The sequence below is a fragment of the Camelus ferus genome, chromosome 21 (assembly GCF_009834535.1).
Source record: "Camelus ferus isolate YT-003-E chromosome 21, BCGSAC_Cfer_1.0, whole genome shotgun sequence".
NCBI classification, from domain to species: Eukaryota; Metazoa; Chordata; class Mammalia; order Artiodactyla; family Camelidae; genus Camelus; species Camelus ferus.
Window position 1 is genome coordinate 23673703 of NC_045716.1, and position 18523 is coordinate 23692225.

Genomic DNA, 18523 nt, shown 5'->3' on the forward strand with positions numbered 1-18523 from the left:
ACACCAAAAATATAAATAGGCTGAGAAAAGGAGAAAAGTTCACACCCAGAGCAACATTGTCAGTGGAAATAATGAGGGAGTTGGAATCAGGATAACCTGGGGTGAATCCGACTTCTGTAACTTACTCACTGGGTAATCTTGGGCACCTTGTCACTATCAGTTCCCTGATCTCAAAATTAAGGATAATAGCAATGACCTCATGGGGTTGTTCTGAGGGTTAGAAGAAATACATGCAAAATCTTAACACATTCTTGGCACTTAATGGGCATGCAATAGATTATTACTATTTGATAGTCTGATAAGAGAGAGACAATAACAGTAACTCCTGGCACAAAAAGACAATTAAACCCAAGAAGAAAATAGGAGAAAATGCAGACCTGGGTTCTGTGGATGTTAGTCATCCACAAAAGAAAGAAGTGGTGGCCTCAAGAGGTTAGAAATGAGGGCATTAAACAAAGTTTTAAAATTTCAAGCACATTTCTATCTCACCAGCTCTAAGCAAGACTGCCCCCCCCAACACACACCCCACCCTTGCACTTCTTATTTGATCATGTCTCAGGAACTGTTAAAGGGCCCAAGAACACAAAAGATGATTCAGGCCCAACCAATACCAGGGTGAGAAGAAACACAAAATTGGGAAGTTGGGGGCTGCTGCAGACACATAAATAAATAATTAAAATAAAAGGTCACCAGTGCTATGGGAGAGATCAATAGAGTCTGTGAGGGAACTGTGATCGATCTGGAAATGTAAGGTAAGGCTTCATGAAGGAGGTGATGATTCTGGAGGGTCCCAAAGGATGAAGAGAAGCTAAGGTGGAGGGACTCTCCAGGTAGTAGGACAGCAAGCAGAGATTTTGAACAGTTGGTGGACCATTAAAAGACCGTCCACGGAATGTTGACCAATTGAGAGTGATTTTTCCCATAAAATACAGGTGGCAAGAGAAGCAGCTAAAAAAGATACAGATTCATTCCGATTGCGAAGGGGCTTATATGTCAAGTAAAGAAATCTGGAATTCCACAGGTAAGGAGGAGCCAGCAGAAGGAATGGTAAGATCAGAGTAAAAGATGAATGAGGCAGGCTGATAGTGGAGGGGCCAGTCATGACACTTTTCACTAACATCCAACTGAAAGATGGTGAGGACCAGAATGAAAAGTGCAGCCCTAAATAGAGAATAGGCCTGCATATTAAGAATACAAGTCTAGGTAAGAGTGACATGTCATGACATTAGAATGAGAGCTAAAGAGAGGGAGAAACAAAAAATGACTTTGTACAGACACTCAGTGGATGGAGGTCTCATTAACCAACATGTGGACTTCCAGAGGACAGTATGTTTTGGTATGAGGTTGATAATGAGTTTAGTTTTGAACAGTATGACCTGAGATAACTAGGCGACATCCAAATGGAAACAGAATGTGTTTGACATACAGTCTGGAAGTCAAGAGAGTGGCCAAGGATAAGAGTCTCCTGTATATTTACAAGGATCAATGAAAAACTCATAGTTTAACCCATAGGAATGGTAAGTAGAATATGTCTCTGCTACCCCAATGCAATAACCTTGAAAACAAGACTAATAATTCTTGCCTAATAGTTCATGCCAGCTCCTAGTGACCACTGATTCTAACTCAAGGGCCCACTTTCTTGCTCTCTTTCAAAAAATTAAATTTAAATTTGTCTATCTTCTCTGCATTCATTATAATTTCTAGAAGCTCAATATTTTTCATGGCAAGTTCTCTCAGGATTCAGAAATGGAATTCATAGATAAAAGGGACATGCATTTAGGTGCTTGTGATGTTTGCTTAAATATAAATTGTATTTAAGTTACTCAAAATATATATTCTACTTCTCTAAAGAGAAGGATAAGGATGTAAACTCACCAACAGATATTTATCAAGCACCTACCAAGTCAAAGTAGGGGTTACAACAACAACAAAAAAAAAAACACAGAAGGTATGAACCTTGAACACAAAGAGCCAATGCTAGCCAAAGGGAATCTTCCATAAAATCCCCAATATATGGGAATGATGTAAACTTAATTTTGGAACTTGGTAAAACAAGTACAGATGAGTACGTGAGCGATTTGGGAAGTAAACACATTGCTAGAGAAATAGAGGTGGAGATATGGGTGGATCTGGGTTTGGTTAGGAATGAATCAGACCATCCTACAGAGTATGGCTCCTCCCTAAATGACCTGCTATAAAAAGGCCATTATTCCAGGCTTCAGCACCCAGCAAGCTCCTTCAGGCTACGTTCTACTTGCTCTTCTGGTGAAGGAAGTAAGTAAGAGGGGATGCATCTAAACTTGCCACTTGCTATTAAGCAAGGTGGAGATCTGGATGTATTGTACTCTGAGGCAAAAAGTTGGATGTTTGGGGTTCTTTTATTTTTAGTAACAATGTTACTACAAGTTTATTTTGATACTGAAGGAAAATGAGGGCATAAATTTGCTCTCTTAATATTGCTGGATTATCTATTCATCCATTCATTAAACAAATATATATTAACTACCTTCTATTTGCCAAGTGCTGCTGTTGGCTGAGTATGCAGCAGTGAATGACATAAATTCCCTACTCGCAGGAGCTTACAATTAGTAGTAAACAGAGGTGGTGGTGGTGCTGCTGCTGCTGGTGGTAGTATAGGAGTAGGAGTAGGAGATTTAGTTGGGAGACATTCAGTTAAAAACAAATGAATAAGAATTACAAGTAATTCAAATAATTACAATGAAGAAAATAAGAGTCATGAAGTAAAATAATGGGAGGAGAATCATGTATATTGGATCGCCAGGAAAGACGTCTCTGAGGAATTGTCTTTTGAGTGGAGATCTTAATGACAAGAGAAACAGTCAAGGCAAAGAACAAGATTCTAAAGCAAGAGTAAACTTGTTTCACAGAATGAAAGAAGCTAGAGTGCAGTGAGCATGCTTAACAAGAGGAACAGTGGGAATATGGTAGTGTCAGAGAGCTAGGCAGGGTACACCATGTAAAAAGGGGCATAGTAGACTTTGTGCATTATTTCAAATACCTGAGAAGTCACTGGAGAGTTTTAAGCAGGAGGAGTAAGATAATTTAATATATATTTTTAAAAGATCACTCTGGGCTGCGGTGTGGAAAACAGAATAGGGAGGTAAGAATAGGAGAAAGGAGATGATGGGGTAACAGAAGTAGTGAAAAGTAACTCTTTGCTCAAGTTAAAATCTAGAAGTTATGCATGATTCCAGTCTTTCCTTTACACCACACAGATTCACCACCAACTCCAGTCAACTCTGCCCATAAGACATGCCAATCCACCTGTCCCCATCTCCCATGACCACTTGGTCAAGGCTATCCTTCACTCTCACCTTTGACTATTATATGAAAATATCAATTTATTTATTCATTTTTATTGATAGATATTGGAGTTGTTTCCATTTAGGGAGGTATTATAAATAATGGACCTATGAATACATTTTTGCATGTGATTTTTGGTTACAAATGTGTATATATTTCTATTGAAAATATTCTTAGCAGTGAATTTCTGGTCTTAGGTACTGTCAAACAATTTTTTGTTTGTTTGTTTGTTTGTTTGTGGGATGGGGAGGTAACTAGGTTTATTTATTCAATCAATTTTTGAAAGTACTTCTGCCAGTTTACGCCCCTTCTAGCAGTATATGGAAGATACAGTTTCTTCATATCCTCACCAATATTTACTACTAGAAAGGTTATATTTCCATTTTGGGTTGGTTTTTTTGGTAATTTTTGTAGGGGTACTATGATCTCACATTGTAATTTTAACTTGTATTTCCCGGATGATTTATATAGTTGAGAACTTTTTGTGTTTGTAAGTCATTTAGATAACCTTTTTTGTAAAGCTCCTCTGCTGTCTATCCATTTTTCTATTGAGTTGTCTGTATTTCTATATCACTCATAGGAGTTATTTTTATATTCAGGATAGAGCCCTTTACTGGTTGATGTTTTGCATATGCCCTCCCACTCAGTGGCTTTTCCTTTTCTCCTTTAATAAACTCTTTGAATGAACAGACATAACTATTTTTAGTGTAGTCCAATTTATCAATCTTTTTCTTTATGATTAATAGTTTTTAAGTTCAAATTAAGAAGTATTTCTCTACCCCAAGTTCTTGAAGATATTCTCCTATGTTGTCCTTCTTTTATCTTTTACATACAAAATCCACCTAGGAACAAATTCATTTTTCCATATGTGAATTCAGTTAACACAGTGCCCTTTCCCTGACGACTTGCACCAAAATCTTTTTCATAAGTCAAACATGCATAACAATATAGGTCTGATTTTTGATTCTTACCTTTTATTTATCTATTTGTTTAGCCTTGCACCAATGACATGCTGTCTTCATTCATAATATACTTTGACATCTGGTATGTCCACAACTTTGTCTTACTCAAGATTGTCCTGGCTAATCCTGGCCCTTCACATTTTCATATAAATTTTAGACATCACCTTATTAATCTTTATTTTTAAAAATGTCATAGATTCTGAGTAAAATTTTATTGCATGTGAAAATGAATTTGGGGAGATTTGACATCTTAACAATATTGACACTTTCAAGCCATGAAAAAGGCATAACTTCCATTTATCTAAATCTTTAATTAACTTCAATATTTATAACTTTCTGAGTACATATCTTTCATTAGATTTATTCCTAGGAATTGCCTGATTTTATATGTTTATAAATAGCATCATTTTTAATTTAAATTTCTAATTATTTCTTGATTTTGCATAGAAATACAATTGATTTTTGTGTATTTCTCCTATACCTGGCAACACTTAATTTTATGTATTCTAATACTTGAGCTATACTTTTTTTATTTTCCACATACAAAAATCACACTATTCTCTGAGTAATGATAATTGTGTTACCTCCTTTCCAATTATTCTGTTTTTACTTCTTTGTCTTACTCTGGCTAGGACCTTCAATACAATGTGGAATAGGATATTAGCAGGTGTAATGATCTCATTCCCAAACCCAGAGAGAAAAGCCTTCAACATTTCACCATTAAATATGATGTTTCTATAACATCTTTGTAGATATAATTGATATCTTTTATTTATAAGTCAAAATTAATGTTGCATTTTATCAAATTTTTTGGTATCTATTGTCCATCCTTTCACTTTCAGCCATTGTTATCATATTTAATGTATGCCTCTTTTATTTTTTTTAACTTTTTTTTTTATTGTTATGGTCATTTTACAATGTTGTGTCAAATTCCAGTGTAGAGCACAATTTTTCAGTTATACCTGAACATGCATATATTCATTGTCACATTCTCCTTCGCTGTGAGCCACCACAAGATCCCACATGTATTTCCCTGTGCTATACAGCATAATCCCATTTATCTATTCTGCACATGCCTGTCAGCATCCACAAATTTCAAAATCCCAGCCTGTCCCTTCCCACTCCCCACCCCGTGGCAACCAGAGGTCCATATTCCATGTCCAGTCTGTTTCTGTTTTGCATTTATGTTTTTTGTTTGTTTGTTTGTTTTTGTTTTTTTTTAGATTCCACATATGAGCGATTTCATATGGTATTTTTCTTTCTCTTTCTGGCTTACTTCACTTAGAATGACATTCTCCAGGGACATCCATGTTGCTGCAAATGGCGTTATGTTGTCGGTTTTTATGGCCGAATAGTATTCCATTGTATAAATATACCACAGCTTCTTTATCCACTCATCTGTTGATGGACATTCAGGCTTTTTCCATGTCTTGGCTATTGTAAAGAGTGCTGCTATGAACATTGGGGTGCAGGTGTCCTTTTGAAGTAGGGTTCCTTCTGGATATATGCCCAGGAGTGGGATTACTGGGTCATATGGAAAGTCTATTCCTAGTCTTTTGAGGAATCTCCATACTGTTTTCCACAATGACTGCACCAAATTGCATTCCCACCAGCAGTGTAGGAGGGTTCCCTTTTCTCCACAGCCTCTCCAGCATTCGTTATTTGTGGACTTTTGAATGATGGCTATTCTGACTGGTGTGAGGTGATACCTCATTGTAGTTTTGATTTGCAGTTCTCTGGTAATTAGTGATACTGAGCATTTTTTCATGTGTCTATTGATCATTTGTATTTCTTCCTTGGAGAATTGCTTGTTTAGGTCTCCTGCCCATTTTTGGATTGGGTTGTTTTTTTCTTATTATGTTGTATGAGCTGCTTATATATTCTGGAGATCAAGTCTTTGTCAATTTCATCATTTGCAAAAATTTTCTCCCATTTTGTAGGTTGTTGTTTTGTTTTACTTATGGTTTCCTTTGCTGTGCAGAAGCTTGTAAGTTTAATTAGGTCCCGTTTGTTTATTCTTGCTTTTATTTCTATTGCTTGGGTAGACTGCCCTAGGAAAACATTTTTGAGATGTATGTGAGATAATGTTTTGCCTATATTTTCTTCTAGGAGGTTTATTGTATCTTGTCTTATGTTTAAGTCTTTGATCCATTTTGAGTTTATTTTTGTGTATGCTGTAAGGGAGTGTTCTAGCTTCACTGATTTACACGTTGCTGTCCAGTTTTCCCAACACCATTTGCTGAAGAGACTATCTTTATTCCATTGTATATTCTTGCCTCCTTTGTTGAAGATTAGTTGATCACAAGTTTGTGGGTTCATTTCTGGGCTCTCTATTCTGTTCCATTGGCCTGTATGTCTGTTTTTGTACCAATGCCATGCTGTCTTGATGACTGTAGCCCTATAGTATTGTCTGAAGTCTGGGAGAGTTATTCGTCCAGCCTCTTTCTTTTTCTTCAGTAATGCTTTGGCAATTCTAGATCTTTAATGTGTGTCTCTTGTGGGCAGCATGTAATTTTTCTTCAATCTAGTCTGACAATCTTTGTTTTTAAATTGCAGTATTTAGTCCATTCATATTCAGTTACCACTGCACTATTTGGTTTAAATCTACCATATTACTACTTAGTTTCTATCAGCCCACCTATTCTACGTTTCTTTTTGTCTTCTTGACATTTTTTGATAAATTCAATATTTGTCAGTTAATTTTTATCATATTAACTTCTTAATTATATATTCTTCTACCATTCTTTTTATGCTTACCCTAGAGATTACAGCACATTTCCTTGACTACTAGAGTATATTATAAAAATACTTTAATATTACTCAAACAATTCAAGTATCCTACAGTACTTAAACTCCATTTACCCCCTCCACCCTTATCTGATATTGTTATGCATTTTAATTCTATCTTAAATCCTGAAAAAAAATTATTATTATTTTCAATCAAAATATCCATTTAGATTTCCCCACACAATTTTTTGACTTTTCTTCATTCTTTCCTGCCTCTCTGTGCTTCTAACTAGGATCATTCTTTAATATTTCTTTCATGGCAGATCTACTGGTGATATTTGTTTGCTTGAAAATGTCCTTACTTAAGCTTTCTTCTTCATGGATACTTTCACTGGGTATAGAATTCTAGTATAGAACTTATTTTCCTACAGAAAGATGAGGAGTACATTTCATTGTCTTTGGGCTTCCATTATTTCTTTTGAAAAATCAACTGTCAGTCCTATAGTTGCTCCTTTGAAAATAATATCTGGTTTTTCTCTTGCTACTTTTAAGAGTTCCTCATTGTCTTAAGTGTTAAACACTTTTTTTTATTATGTGTCTAGGTGTGGTTTTCTTTTATATATCTTGCTTAGAGTTTATAATACTTTTGGAATCTGTGGCTTGATACCTCTCATTCGCTTTTTAAAAATTGCAGTTACTTAACTCCCCAAACTACTGAACTTCCTTCCAATCTAAATGTAGGCTTCAATAAATTGTCATAGTTTTGATAGATTATAATGCCTAAACAGACGTGCGTGTGCACACACTCCAGCTTTCTAGTTGTTCTCAAAGGACTGTTATTCTGAAACCACCTAATAAGCCATTCTACAAAGTGATCCTTTAAAAACTGAATCGTATTAAATTACTATCTTATAAAAAAAATCATTTAGTGACTTCTCATAATACTTAGAATAAAGTGTACAAATGTTATCCTATTTAAATCATCATTTTTTCACCCATCTGTAAATCTGACTTTAAGTTGTATCACTTCTGATTTGCCCACAATGTTCTCGAGTTGTCCTTTGTCTACAGCACTAACACACCAAGTTACTTCTCATGTTGGGATCATTGCACTTCTCCTTTCACCTAAATTTTTCCAAGTAACCAACAAGATTAGTCTTTCTTGTTTTTCCATTTTCAGCTCAAATATCCTTTCTACCACCAAATCTTCTCTGATCAATCTAAAATACCCCTCTCAACACTCTATATAGCACCATTCTTCTTTCAATGGTATGTATATCATTTCTCACTACCTAATTGCTTCATTCATTTATTTGCTTATTGTCTTCATAAGAACACATCTCATCTATTTTTATTACCATATCCCCAGAGCATACAATAGTACCTAATCCTGTAGTAGGTGTTCCATATTTGTTAAATAAATTAAAGTGTAAATGAATGAATGTAGAAATCAAAGGAAAGGTCATGCTTAGAGGTTTCAATTTGGAAGTCATCAGAGAGATGGTATCTGAAGTCAAGAGACTCAATGAGATAGAAAATTAAATAGATATATTAAAAAAGAAGGTCAAAGACATGGGCCATGAGGATTTCCAACATTTTTAGATTGAGCAGAAGATGAGGGGTTAGCAAAGAATACTGAGAAAGGGGTTTTGCTATAAAAGAGAAAAGATAAATCAGGTGGTGCTTAAAGGGATATGTACAATGGGGAAGAGGGTAGTTAATAAGAGACATTTCAGCATGAATACATGCTGAAGGGAATGATCCAGTAAAGAAAAAGAAGCCGATGATGTGGGAGGAAAAGTGGACAACTGCAAAACCACAGTGTTTGAATACACAAGAGAGAGTGGGGTCCAGTGCCAAAACAGAGGAGAGCAGCACAGACAGTTTATCCACCAGAAAAGCAGTGAAGGTTAAGGTATATATGGAGTCAAATGCAATAGGCTGGCTAATCAGATATTGGGACAATGAAGAAATAATTTTCTAATGGCTTTCAAGATTTCAGTGGAATAAAAAGCAGGTCATCTTCTGAGATAAAGGAAAGGGAGCACTGTTGGAACTTTTGCCAGTGAGTACAAGAGAGTGTGGGACAAGAAATAGAGCGTGTATGCAAGGAGCAATGATGGAGATAAACTATAATGTCTAACCAAGCTGAAAAGGGAAGTGAGTACAGAAAGCAGTGAATTGTGAGGTCAAAGAATTACTGAAGTCTGGGTACAAGTGAAAGACAAAGAGTAAATCCTTGAGACTGAGATTTTGGAGACTGTCTAACTACAGCAAAGTCCAGGTCCGAAATATCACCACAGATATTAGTAGCTAAAAGAATCTTAAAATTTTCAGTGTATTTTTGTAAAAAGCATATAACTATATTTTAATCTAGTCTTTACAATCTGTCCTTTAACCAGAAAGTCTGGTCCATTTTACACCTACTGTAATTAATGATAAAATTATATTTAATTCTACTCTACTCTTTCACTTTATACTTCGTGTTTACCCTGCCTTTTCTATGCTTCTTATTTTTTTTCTTCCCTGGCTTCTACTAAAATGATCAAGTTTTTCCCCTTTTTCTTCTATTAATGGTTTCAAAGTTATACATTTTTTTTAGTGTTTATCCACAAGCTTATCAAAATACATATTTAACCAAGTCAAATATAAATCAATACCTACTTCCTCTTACCAAAAATCCAAGGTCCATAAATGCCATAGATCCAGCTACCACAGTAAAGCCTTTCACACTGTTATTTTCTAAGGCTTCCAAGTCCTCAGTGAACTAAAAAATTAAGGACATCTTTGGCCTAGTTTTAAAAGTTCTAAAGCAGTCACTACGATGCTTTCATGTTAAAAATTAGACTGTACGGACATGCTTAGTAATTCCTTTGTTCACCAGTGAGATAAATTGAACATTCCTTAAACACTATTCTTTAAGTGGCAAAATGAAAGCTAGACAACAAAATATCTTGTATAATATTCAAAAGTTAGTAAAGCCATTTGATCCAATCAAAACTTCTTTATAATACCGAAAATCTATTAAAGCCATTCTATCGAATTAAAAATAAAAAACCCAAGTAAACAGAGAGGAAGTTCACTGAGTGTCTCAGCCATCTGACAAAATAGGATTCAGGAAACTGCCTTCCAACACAGCGATCACTAGCAAATTACCTTTTGGAGAATTGATTCTTAGCAAATTGGCATGAATAAACTTTCCTGCTTCTGACCAATAGCCTTTCTAAAATCCTGCCATGGACAATGGCCACATCAACAAAAGGATATCTTATCTACAGTACACTAGGGTCTGTGAGAGGATTTAAATCCTGCTGGGAATGGGTTCAAGGCCAAATGTTGGCAGTTTTAGTAATTCAGTCAAACTTTGTGTTGATCTACACTATGTAGATAATAAAAATTTTTCCTGGCCATCTTCCATTTTTAAAGCTGCACTACATAGGGTAAGATATGGATTTTAAAATGTGGAAATTCTTTATAATAAAGGATATGAACTACGAAAGAAAAGAAACATTAAAAAGGCACATTTATATTTCTTCTTTCTAGGTTCCCATATACTTCCAAAACATGTCTTCTCTTCTGGAAAACATCACTGCCATCATCGACCTATTCCATCAATATTCAAAAACCGATAAGGAGACTGAAACACTGAGCAAAAAAGAACTGAAGGAACTTCTGGAAGTGGAGTTTCGACCAATCCTGAAGGTAAAAGATATCTGCCAGGACTGTAGTGCATAGTATTTCTGTTCTGCATCAAAAATCTGTCAAAATATTAGTGTGAAATTTTGCTGACATTTGTTTTGTAAGATGCACTGATTTAATCTTATTTCAAAACAGGTATAATTTGTTTGCCTTCTTTATGCCTCTAGGTATACTATACACACACGCACGCACACACACACACAAACACACATCCGATCTGTGAAAAAACATAATATAAATAATTACTGACAAATAAAAGGAATACTAGTTAGTTAATTCATCGTAACACTCATTTTAATTTCAAGAATGTAAAGAGGGTATATCTAAAAGAGAATACAGTTATGGAACTTATACACTATTTACATTTGAAGAAGTAGTAAAATAGAATTTGCCCCATCAAATTTTTCTGTCACCATGATTAGGATACATTTCTTTTACTACATTATCAGCAGCTTCCTGTTAAGATAAATATTATTACAGAAAAATTTGGTTGTCTTTTTACATACCAAGAATTCACATTCCCTAGATTAACTTTGTCTATTTAATTGACCATCTGAGTCAATCTTATATACTTTCCCTCTCTATCTTCCCTCTGTACAGAACCCAGATGACCCAGATACTGCTGATGTCTTCATGCATATCCTCGATATAGACCACGACAAGAAAATAGACTTTACAGAGTTTTTTCTGATGGTGTTCAAGTTGGCCCAAGCATATTATAATTCAACCAGGAGACAGAATTTCCACACATCAGGGCAAAAGCAGAAAAAGTATAGACACCATCATGAAGATGAAGAAGATGTCATAGAAGAAGAGGATAAAGAAGAAAAAAAGAGAAAGTCCAGTCATTCAACAAGCAGTGATGGAAAGGAGAAAGATAGATCAAAGAGCCCAAGAGGAAGAGGAAGAAACAGACATGGGTCCCATTCTGGAAGTGGAGGAAGAAGAGGAGTAAGAGTTACTTCAGGACATACACACGGTTATGCTAAGAAGTCAAGAGGGGAAAACATAAGGAGATCAAGTTCAACTGAACTGAAAGAAAGAAGCCGAAACTTAAGTGTAAGCCCCAACACGGGATATGAGGGAAATGAAGACGAATATCATTATGAAAATAAAAGTACAGTACGAGCAAAATCGGGAACACCACGCTATGTGGACTCATATCAAGAATCTGAAGAAACTATAGATACTACTACAGATTTTCAATTAGAAAAGCAAAGAAATAGAAGAACTCCAGATATAAAATCAAAAGAAAAAATTACCTTCATAGAGAGAAATATAAATGATACAATCAAAGACTCAAAAATTAGATATGAAAACCCATCTCCTCCTTTGACGAATATCAGAAACGAAGGATACACTACAAGTGAGGACACGGACAGTGAAGGACGCTCAGAAGACTCACACAGCTACCATCAATCTGCCTCTGAAAACAAAATTGAGCATGAAGAAAACACAAGTCATTCACAGGACCAAAGGGAGTTCTCTAGAGGGAGGGATTCAGTCCACGCAGAGTCCAGGAACAGCGCTGCCCACAGACAGGGGCGCCGCCATGAGCAGGAACGAGACAGCTCCAGACACTCACGGACTGAGCACGGACAAACCTCAGATGTGTTCGGTAGCCGTACACGCAGGGAATCCAGTGTCAGCCCGGCCAGCGACAGCGAGCGCTCCGAGCAAGATGGAGGGAGACAAGCTGTGACCACCCAGGGAAGATCTGGGTCCACCTCAAGGCACCAGCAAGAGGGATCCCATTTCCAGGCGCAAGTCAGCTCTAGGCACTCAGACTCTCAGCAAGGGCACAGGGCCACCCCTACAGAGAGGGACTCTGTCCACGCAGAGTCCGGAAGCAGCGCTGCCCACAGACAGGGGCGCCTCCATGAGCAGGAACGAGACAGCTCCAGACACTCACGGACTGAACACGGACAAACCTCAGATGTGTTCGGTAGCCGTACACGCAGGGAATCCAGTGTCAGCCCGGCCACCGACAGCGAGCGCTCCGAGCAAGATGGAGGGAGACAAGCTGTGACCACCCAGGGAAGATCTGGGTCCACCTCAAGGCACCAGCAGGAGGGATCCCATAGCCAGGCGCGAGTCACCTCTAGGCACTCAGACTCTCAGCAAGGGCACAGGGCCACACCTAGAGAGAGGGACTCTGTCCACGCAGAGTCCGGAAGCAGCGCTGCCCACAGACAGGGGCGCCGCCATGAGCAGGAACGAGACAGCTCCAGACACTCACGGTCTGAGCACGGACAAACCTCAGATGTGTTCGGTAGCCGTACACGCAGGGAATCCAGTGTCAGCCCGGCCAGCGACAGCGAGCGCTCCGAGCAAGATGGAGGGAGACAAGCTGTGACCACCCAGGGAAGATCTGGGTCCACCTCAAGGCACCAGCAGGAGGGATCCCATGGCCAGGCGCGAGTCAGCTCTAGGCACTCAGACTCTCAGCAAGGGCACAGGGCCACCCCTACAGTGAGGGACTCTGTCCACGCAGAGTCCGGAAGCAGCGCTGCCCACAGACAGGGGCGCCGCCATGAGCAGGAACGAGACAGCTCCAGACACTCACGGACTGAGCACGGACAAACCTCAGATGTGTTCGGTAGCCGTACACGCAGGGAATCCAGTGTCAGCCCGGCCAGCGACAGCGAGCGCTCCGAGCAAGATGGAGGGAGACAAGCTGTGACCACCCAGGGAAGATCTGGGTCCACCTCAAGGCACCAGCAGGAGGGATCCCATGGCCAGGCGCGAGTCAGCTCTAGGCACTCAGACTCTCAGCAAGGGCACAGGGCCTCCCCTAGAGAGAGGGACTCTGTCCACGCAGAGTCCGGAAGCAGCGCTGCCCACAGACAGGGGCGCCGCCATGAGCAGGAACGAGACAGCTCCAGACACTCACGGACTGAGCACGGACAAACCTCAGATGTGTTCGGTAGCCGTACACGCAGGGAATCCAGCTGTCAGCCCGGCCAGCGACAGCGAGCGCTCCGAGCAAGATGGAGGGAGACAAGCTGTGACCACCAAGGGAAGATCTGGGTCCACCTCAAGGCACCAGCAAGAGGGATCCCATTGCCAGGCGCGAAGTCAGCTCTAGGCACTCAGACTCTCAGCAAGGGCACAGGGCCACCCCTACAGAGAGGGACTCTGTCCACGCAGAGTCCGGAAGCAGCGCTGCCCACAGACAGGGGCGCCACCATGAGCAGGAACAAGACAGCTCCAGACACTCACGGACTGAGCACAGACAAACCTCAGATGTGTTCGGTAGCCGTACACGCAGGGAATCCAGTGTCAGCCCGGCCAGCGACAGCGAGCGCTCCGAGCAAGATGGAGGGAGACAAGCTGTGACCACCCAGGTAAGATCTGGGTCCACCTCAAGGCACCAGCAGGAGGGATCCCATGGCCAGGCGCGAGTCAGCTCTAGGCACTCAGACTCTCAGCAAGGGCACAGGGCCTCCCCTAGAGAGAGGGACTCTGTCCACGCAGAGTCCGGAAGCAGTCGCTGCCCACAGACAGGGGCGCCGCCATGAGCAGGAACGAGACAGCTCCAGACACTCACGGACTGAGCACGGACAAACCTCAGATGTGTTCGGTAGCCGTACACGCAGGGAATCCAGTGTCAGCCCGGCCAGCGACAGCGAGCGCTCCGAGCAAGATGGAGGGAGACAAGCTGTGACCACCCAGGGAAGATCTGGGTCCACCTCAAGGCACCAGCAGGAGGGATCCCATGGCCAGGCGCGAGTCAGCTCTAGGCACTCAGACTCTCAGCAAGGGCACAGGGCCACCCCTACAGAGAGGGACTCTGTCCACGCAGAGTCCGGAAGCAGCGCTGCCCACAGACAGGGGCGCCGCCATGAGCAGGAACGAGACAGCTCCAGACACTCACGGACTGAGCACGGACAAACCTCAGATGTGTTCGGTAGCCGTACACGCAGGGAATCCAGTGTCAGCCCGGCCAGCGACAGCGAGCGCTCCGAGCAAGATGGAGGGAGACAAGCTGTGACCACCCAGGGAAGATCTGGGTCCACCTCAAGGCACCAGCAGGAGGGATCCCATGGCCAGGCGCGAGTCAGCTCTAGGCACTCAGACTCTCAGCAAGGGCACAGGGCCACCCCTACAGAGAGGGACTCTGTCCACGCAGAGTCCGGAAGCAGCGCTGCCCACAGACAGGGGCGCCGCCATGAGCAGGAACGAGACAGCTCCAGACACTCACGGACTGAGCACGGACAAACCTCAGATGTGTTCGGTAGCCGTACACGCAGGGAATCCGCTGTCAGCCCGGCCAGCGACAGCGAGCGCTCCGAGCAAGATGGAGGGAGACAAGCTGTGACCACCCAGGGAAGATCTGGGTCCACCTCAAGGCACCAGCAAGAGGGATCCCATTGCCAGGCGCAGAGTCAGCTCTAGGCACTCAGACTCTCAGCAAGGGCACAGGGCCACCCCTACAGAGAGGGACTCTGTCCACGCAGAGTCCGGAAGCAGCGCTGCCCACAGACAGGGGCGCCGCCATGAGCAGGAACGAGACAGCTCCAGACACTCACGGACTGAGCACGGACAAACCTCAGATGTGTTCGGTAGCCGTACACGCAGGGAATCCAGTGTCAGCCGGCCAGCGACAGCGAGCGCTCCGAGCAAGATGGAGGGAGACAAGCTGTGACCACCCAGGGAAGATCTGGGTCCACCTCAAGGCACCAGCAGGAGGGATCCCATGGCCAGGCGCGAGTCAGCTCTAGGCACTCAGACTCTCAGCAAGGGCACAGGGCCTCCCCTAGAGAGAGGGACTCTGTCCACGCAGAGTCCGGAAGCAGCGCTGCCCACAGACAGGGGCGCCGCCATGAGCAGGAACGAGACAGCTCCAGACACTCACGGACTGAGCACGGACAAACCTCAGATGTGTTCGGTAGCCGTACACGCAGGGAATCCAGCTGTCAGCCCGGCCAGCGACAGCGAGCGCTCCGAGCAAGATGGAGGGAGACAAGCTGTGACCACCCAGGGAAGATCTGGGTCCACCTCAAGGCACCAGCAAGAGGGATCCCATGGCCAGGCGCGAGTCAGCTCTAGGCACTCAGACTCTCAGCAAGGGCACAGGGCCACCCCTACAGAGAGGGACTCTGTCCACGCAGAGTCCGGAAGCAGCGCTGCCCACAGACAGGGGCGCCGCCATGAGCAGGAACGAGACAGCTCCAGACACTCACGGACTGAGCACGGACAAACCTCAGATGTGTTCGGTAGCCGTACACGCAGGGAATCCAGTGTCAGCCCGGCCAGCGACAGCGAGCGCTCCGAGCAAGATGGAGGGAGACAAGCTGTGACCACCCAGGGAAGATCTGGGTCCACCTCAAGGCACCAGCAGGAGGGATCCCATGGCCAGGCGCGAGTCAGCTCTAGGCACTCAGACTCTCAGCAAGGGCACAGGGCCACCCCTACAGAGAGGGACTCTGTCCACGCAGAGTCCGGAAGCAGCGCTGCCCACAGACAGGGGCGCCGCCATGAGCAGGAACGAGACAGCTCCAGACACTCACGGACTGAGCACGGACAAACCTCAGATGTGTTCGGTAGCCGTACACGCAGGGAATCCAGTGTCAGCCCGGCCAGCGACAGCGAGCGCTCCGAGCAAGATGGAGGGAGACAAGCTGTGACCACCCAGGGAAGATCTGGGTCCACCTCAAGGCACCAGCAGGAGGGATCCCATGGCCAGGCGCGAGTCAGCTCTAGGCACTCAGACTCTCAGCAAGGGCACAGGGCCACCCCTACAGAGAGGGACTCTGTCCACGCAGAGTCCGGAAGCAGCGCTGCCCACAGACAGGGGCGCCGCCATGAGCAGGAACGAGACAGCTCCAGACACTCACGGACTGAGCACGGACAAACCTCAGATGTGTTCGGTAGCCGTACACGCAGGGAATCCAGTGTCAGCCCGGCCAGCGACAGCGAGCGCTCCGAGCAAGATGGAGGGAGACAAGCTGTGACCACCCAGGGAAGATCTGGGTCCACCTCAAGGCACCAGCAGGAGGGATCCCATGGCCAGGCGCGAGTCAGCTCTAGGCACTCAGACTCTCAGCAAGGGCACAGGGCCACCCCTAGAGAGAGGGACTCTGTCCACGCAGAGTCCGGAAGCAGCGCTGCCCACAGACAGGGGCGCCGCCATGAGCAGGAACGAGACAGCTCCAGACACTCACGGACTGAGCACGGACAAACCTCAGATGTGTTCGGTAGCCGTACACGCAGGGAATCCAGTGTCAGCCCGGCCAGCGACAGCGAGCGCTCCGAGCAAGATGGAGGGAGACAAGCTGTGACCACCCAGGGAAGATCTGGGTCCACCTCAAGGCACCAGCAGGAGGGATCCCATGGCCAGGCGCGAGTCAGCTCTAGGCACTCAGACTCTCAGCAAGGGCACAGGGCCACCCCTACAGAGAGGGACTCTGTCCACGCAGAGTCCGGAAGCAGCGCTGCCCACAGACAGGGGCGCCGCCATGAGCAGGAACGAGACAGCTCCAGACACTCACGGACTGAGCACGGACAAACCTCAGATGTGTTCGGTAGCCGTACACGCAGGGAATCCAGTGTCAGCCCGGCCAGCGACAGCGAGCGCTCCGAGCAAGATGGAGGGAGACAAGCTGTGACCACCCAGGGAAGATCTGGGTCCACCTCAAGGCACCAGCAGGAGGGATCCCATGGCCAGGCGCGAGTCAGCTCTAGGCACTCAGACTCTCAGCAAGGGCACAGGGCCTCCCCTAGAGAGAGGGACTCTGTCCACGCAGAGTCCGGAAGCAGCGCTGCCCACAGACAGGGGCGCCGCCATGAGCAGGAACGAGACAGCTCCAGACACTCACGGACTGAGCACGGACAAACCTCAGATGTGTTCGGTAGCCGTACACGCAGGGAATCCAGTGTCAGCCCGGCCAGCGACAGCGAGCGCTCCGAGCAAGATGGAGGGAGACAAGCTGTGACCACCCAGGGAAGATCTGGGTCCACCTCAAGGCACCAGCAGGAGGGATCCCATGGCCAGGCGCGAGTCAGCTCTAGGCACTCAGACTCTCAGCAAGGGCACAGGGCCACCCCTACAGAGAGGGACTCTGTCCACGCAGAGTCCGGAAGCAGCGCTGCCCACAGACAGGGGCGCCGCCATGAGCAGGAACGAGACAGCTCCAGACACTCACGGACTGAGCACGGACAAACCTCAGATGTGTTCGGTAGCCGTACACGCAGGGAATCCAGTGTCAGCCCGGCCAGCGACAGCGAGCGCTCCGAGCAAGATGGAGGGAGACAAGCTGTGACCACCCAGGGAAGATCTGGGTCCACCTCAAGGCACCAGCAGGAGGGATCCCATGGCCAGGCGCGAGTCAGCTCTAGGCACTCAGACTCTCAGCAAGGGCACAGGGCCTCCCATAGAGAGAGGGACTCTGTCCACGCAGAGTCCGGAAGCAGCGCTGCCCACAGACAGGGGCGCCGCCATGAGCAGGAACGAGACAGCTCCAGACACTCACGGACTGAGCACGGACAAACCTCAGATGTGTTCGGTAGCCGTACACGCAGGGAATCCAGCTGTCAGCCCGGCCAGCGACAGCGAGCGCTCCGAGCAAGATGGAGGGAGACAAGCTGTGACCACCCAGGGAAGATCTGGGTCCACCTCAAGGCACCAGCAGGAGGGATCCCATGGCCAGGCGCGAGTCAGCTCTAGGCACTCAGACTCTCAGCAAGGGCACAGGGCCACCCCTACAGAGAGGGACTCTGTCCACGCAGAGTCCGGAAGCAGCGCTGCCCACAGACAGGGGCGCCGCCATGAGCAGGAACGAGACAGCTCCAGACACTCACGGACTGAG

General features: G+C 44.7%; 1 protein-coding gene across 1 annotated transcript; it reads left to right on the forward strand.

Annotated features, from left to right (window-relative positions):
• Positions 1-2207: 2207 nt before the first annotated feature.
• LOC106728732 (filaggrin) lies at positions 2208-18198 on the forward strand (the record flags this gene model as incomplete). Its single annotated transcript, XM_032464773.1, has 5 exons — positions 2208-2274; positions 10557-10715; positions 11313-12962; positions 13727-14038; positions 18124-18198. Coding segments are annotated over exons 2-5 (2175 nt in total), but the record flags the coding sequence as incomplete, so codon positions are not given.
• Between the last annotated feature and the right edge of the window lie 325 nt (positions 18199-18523).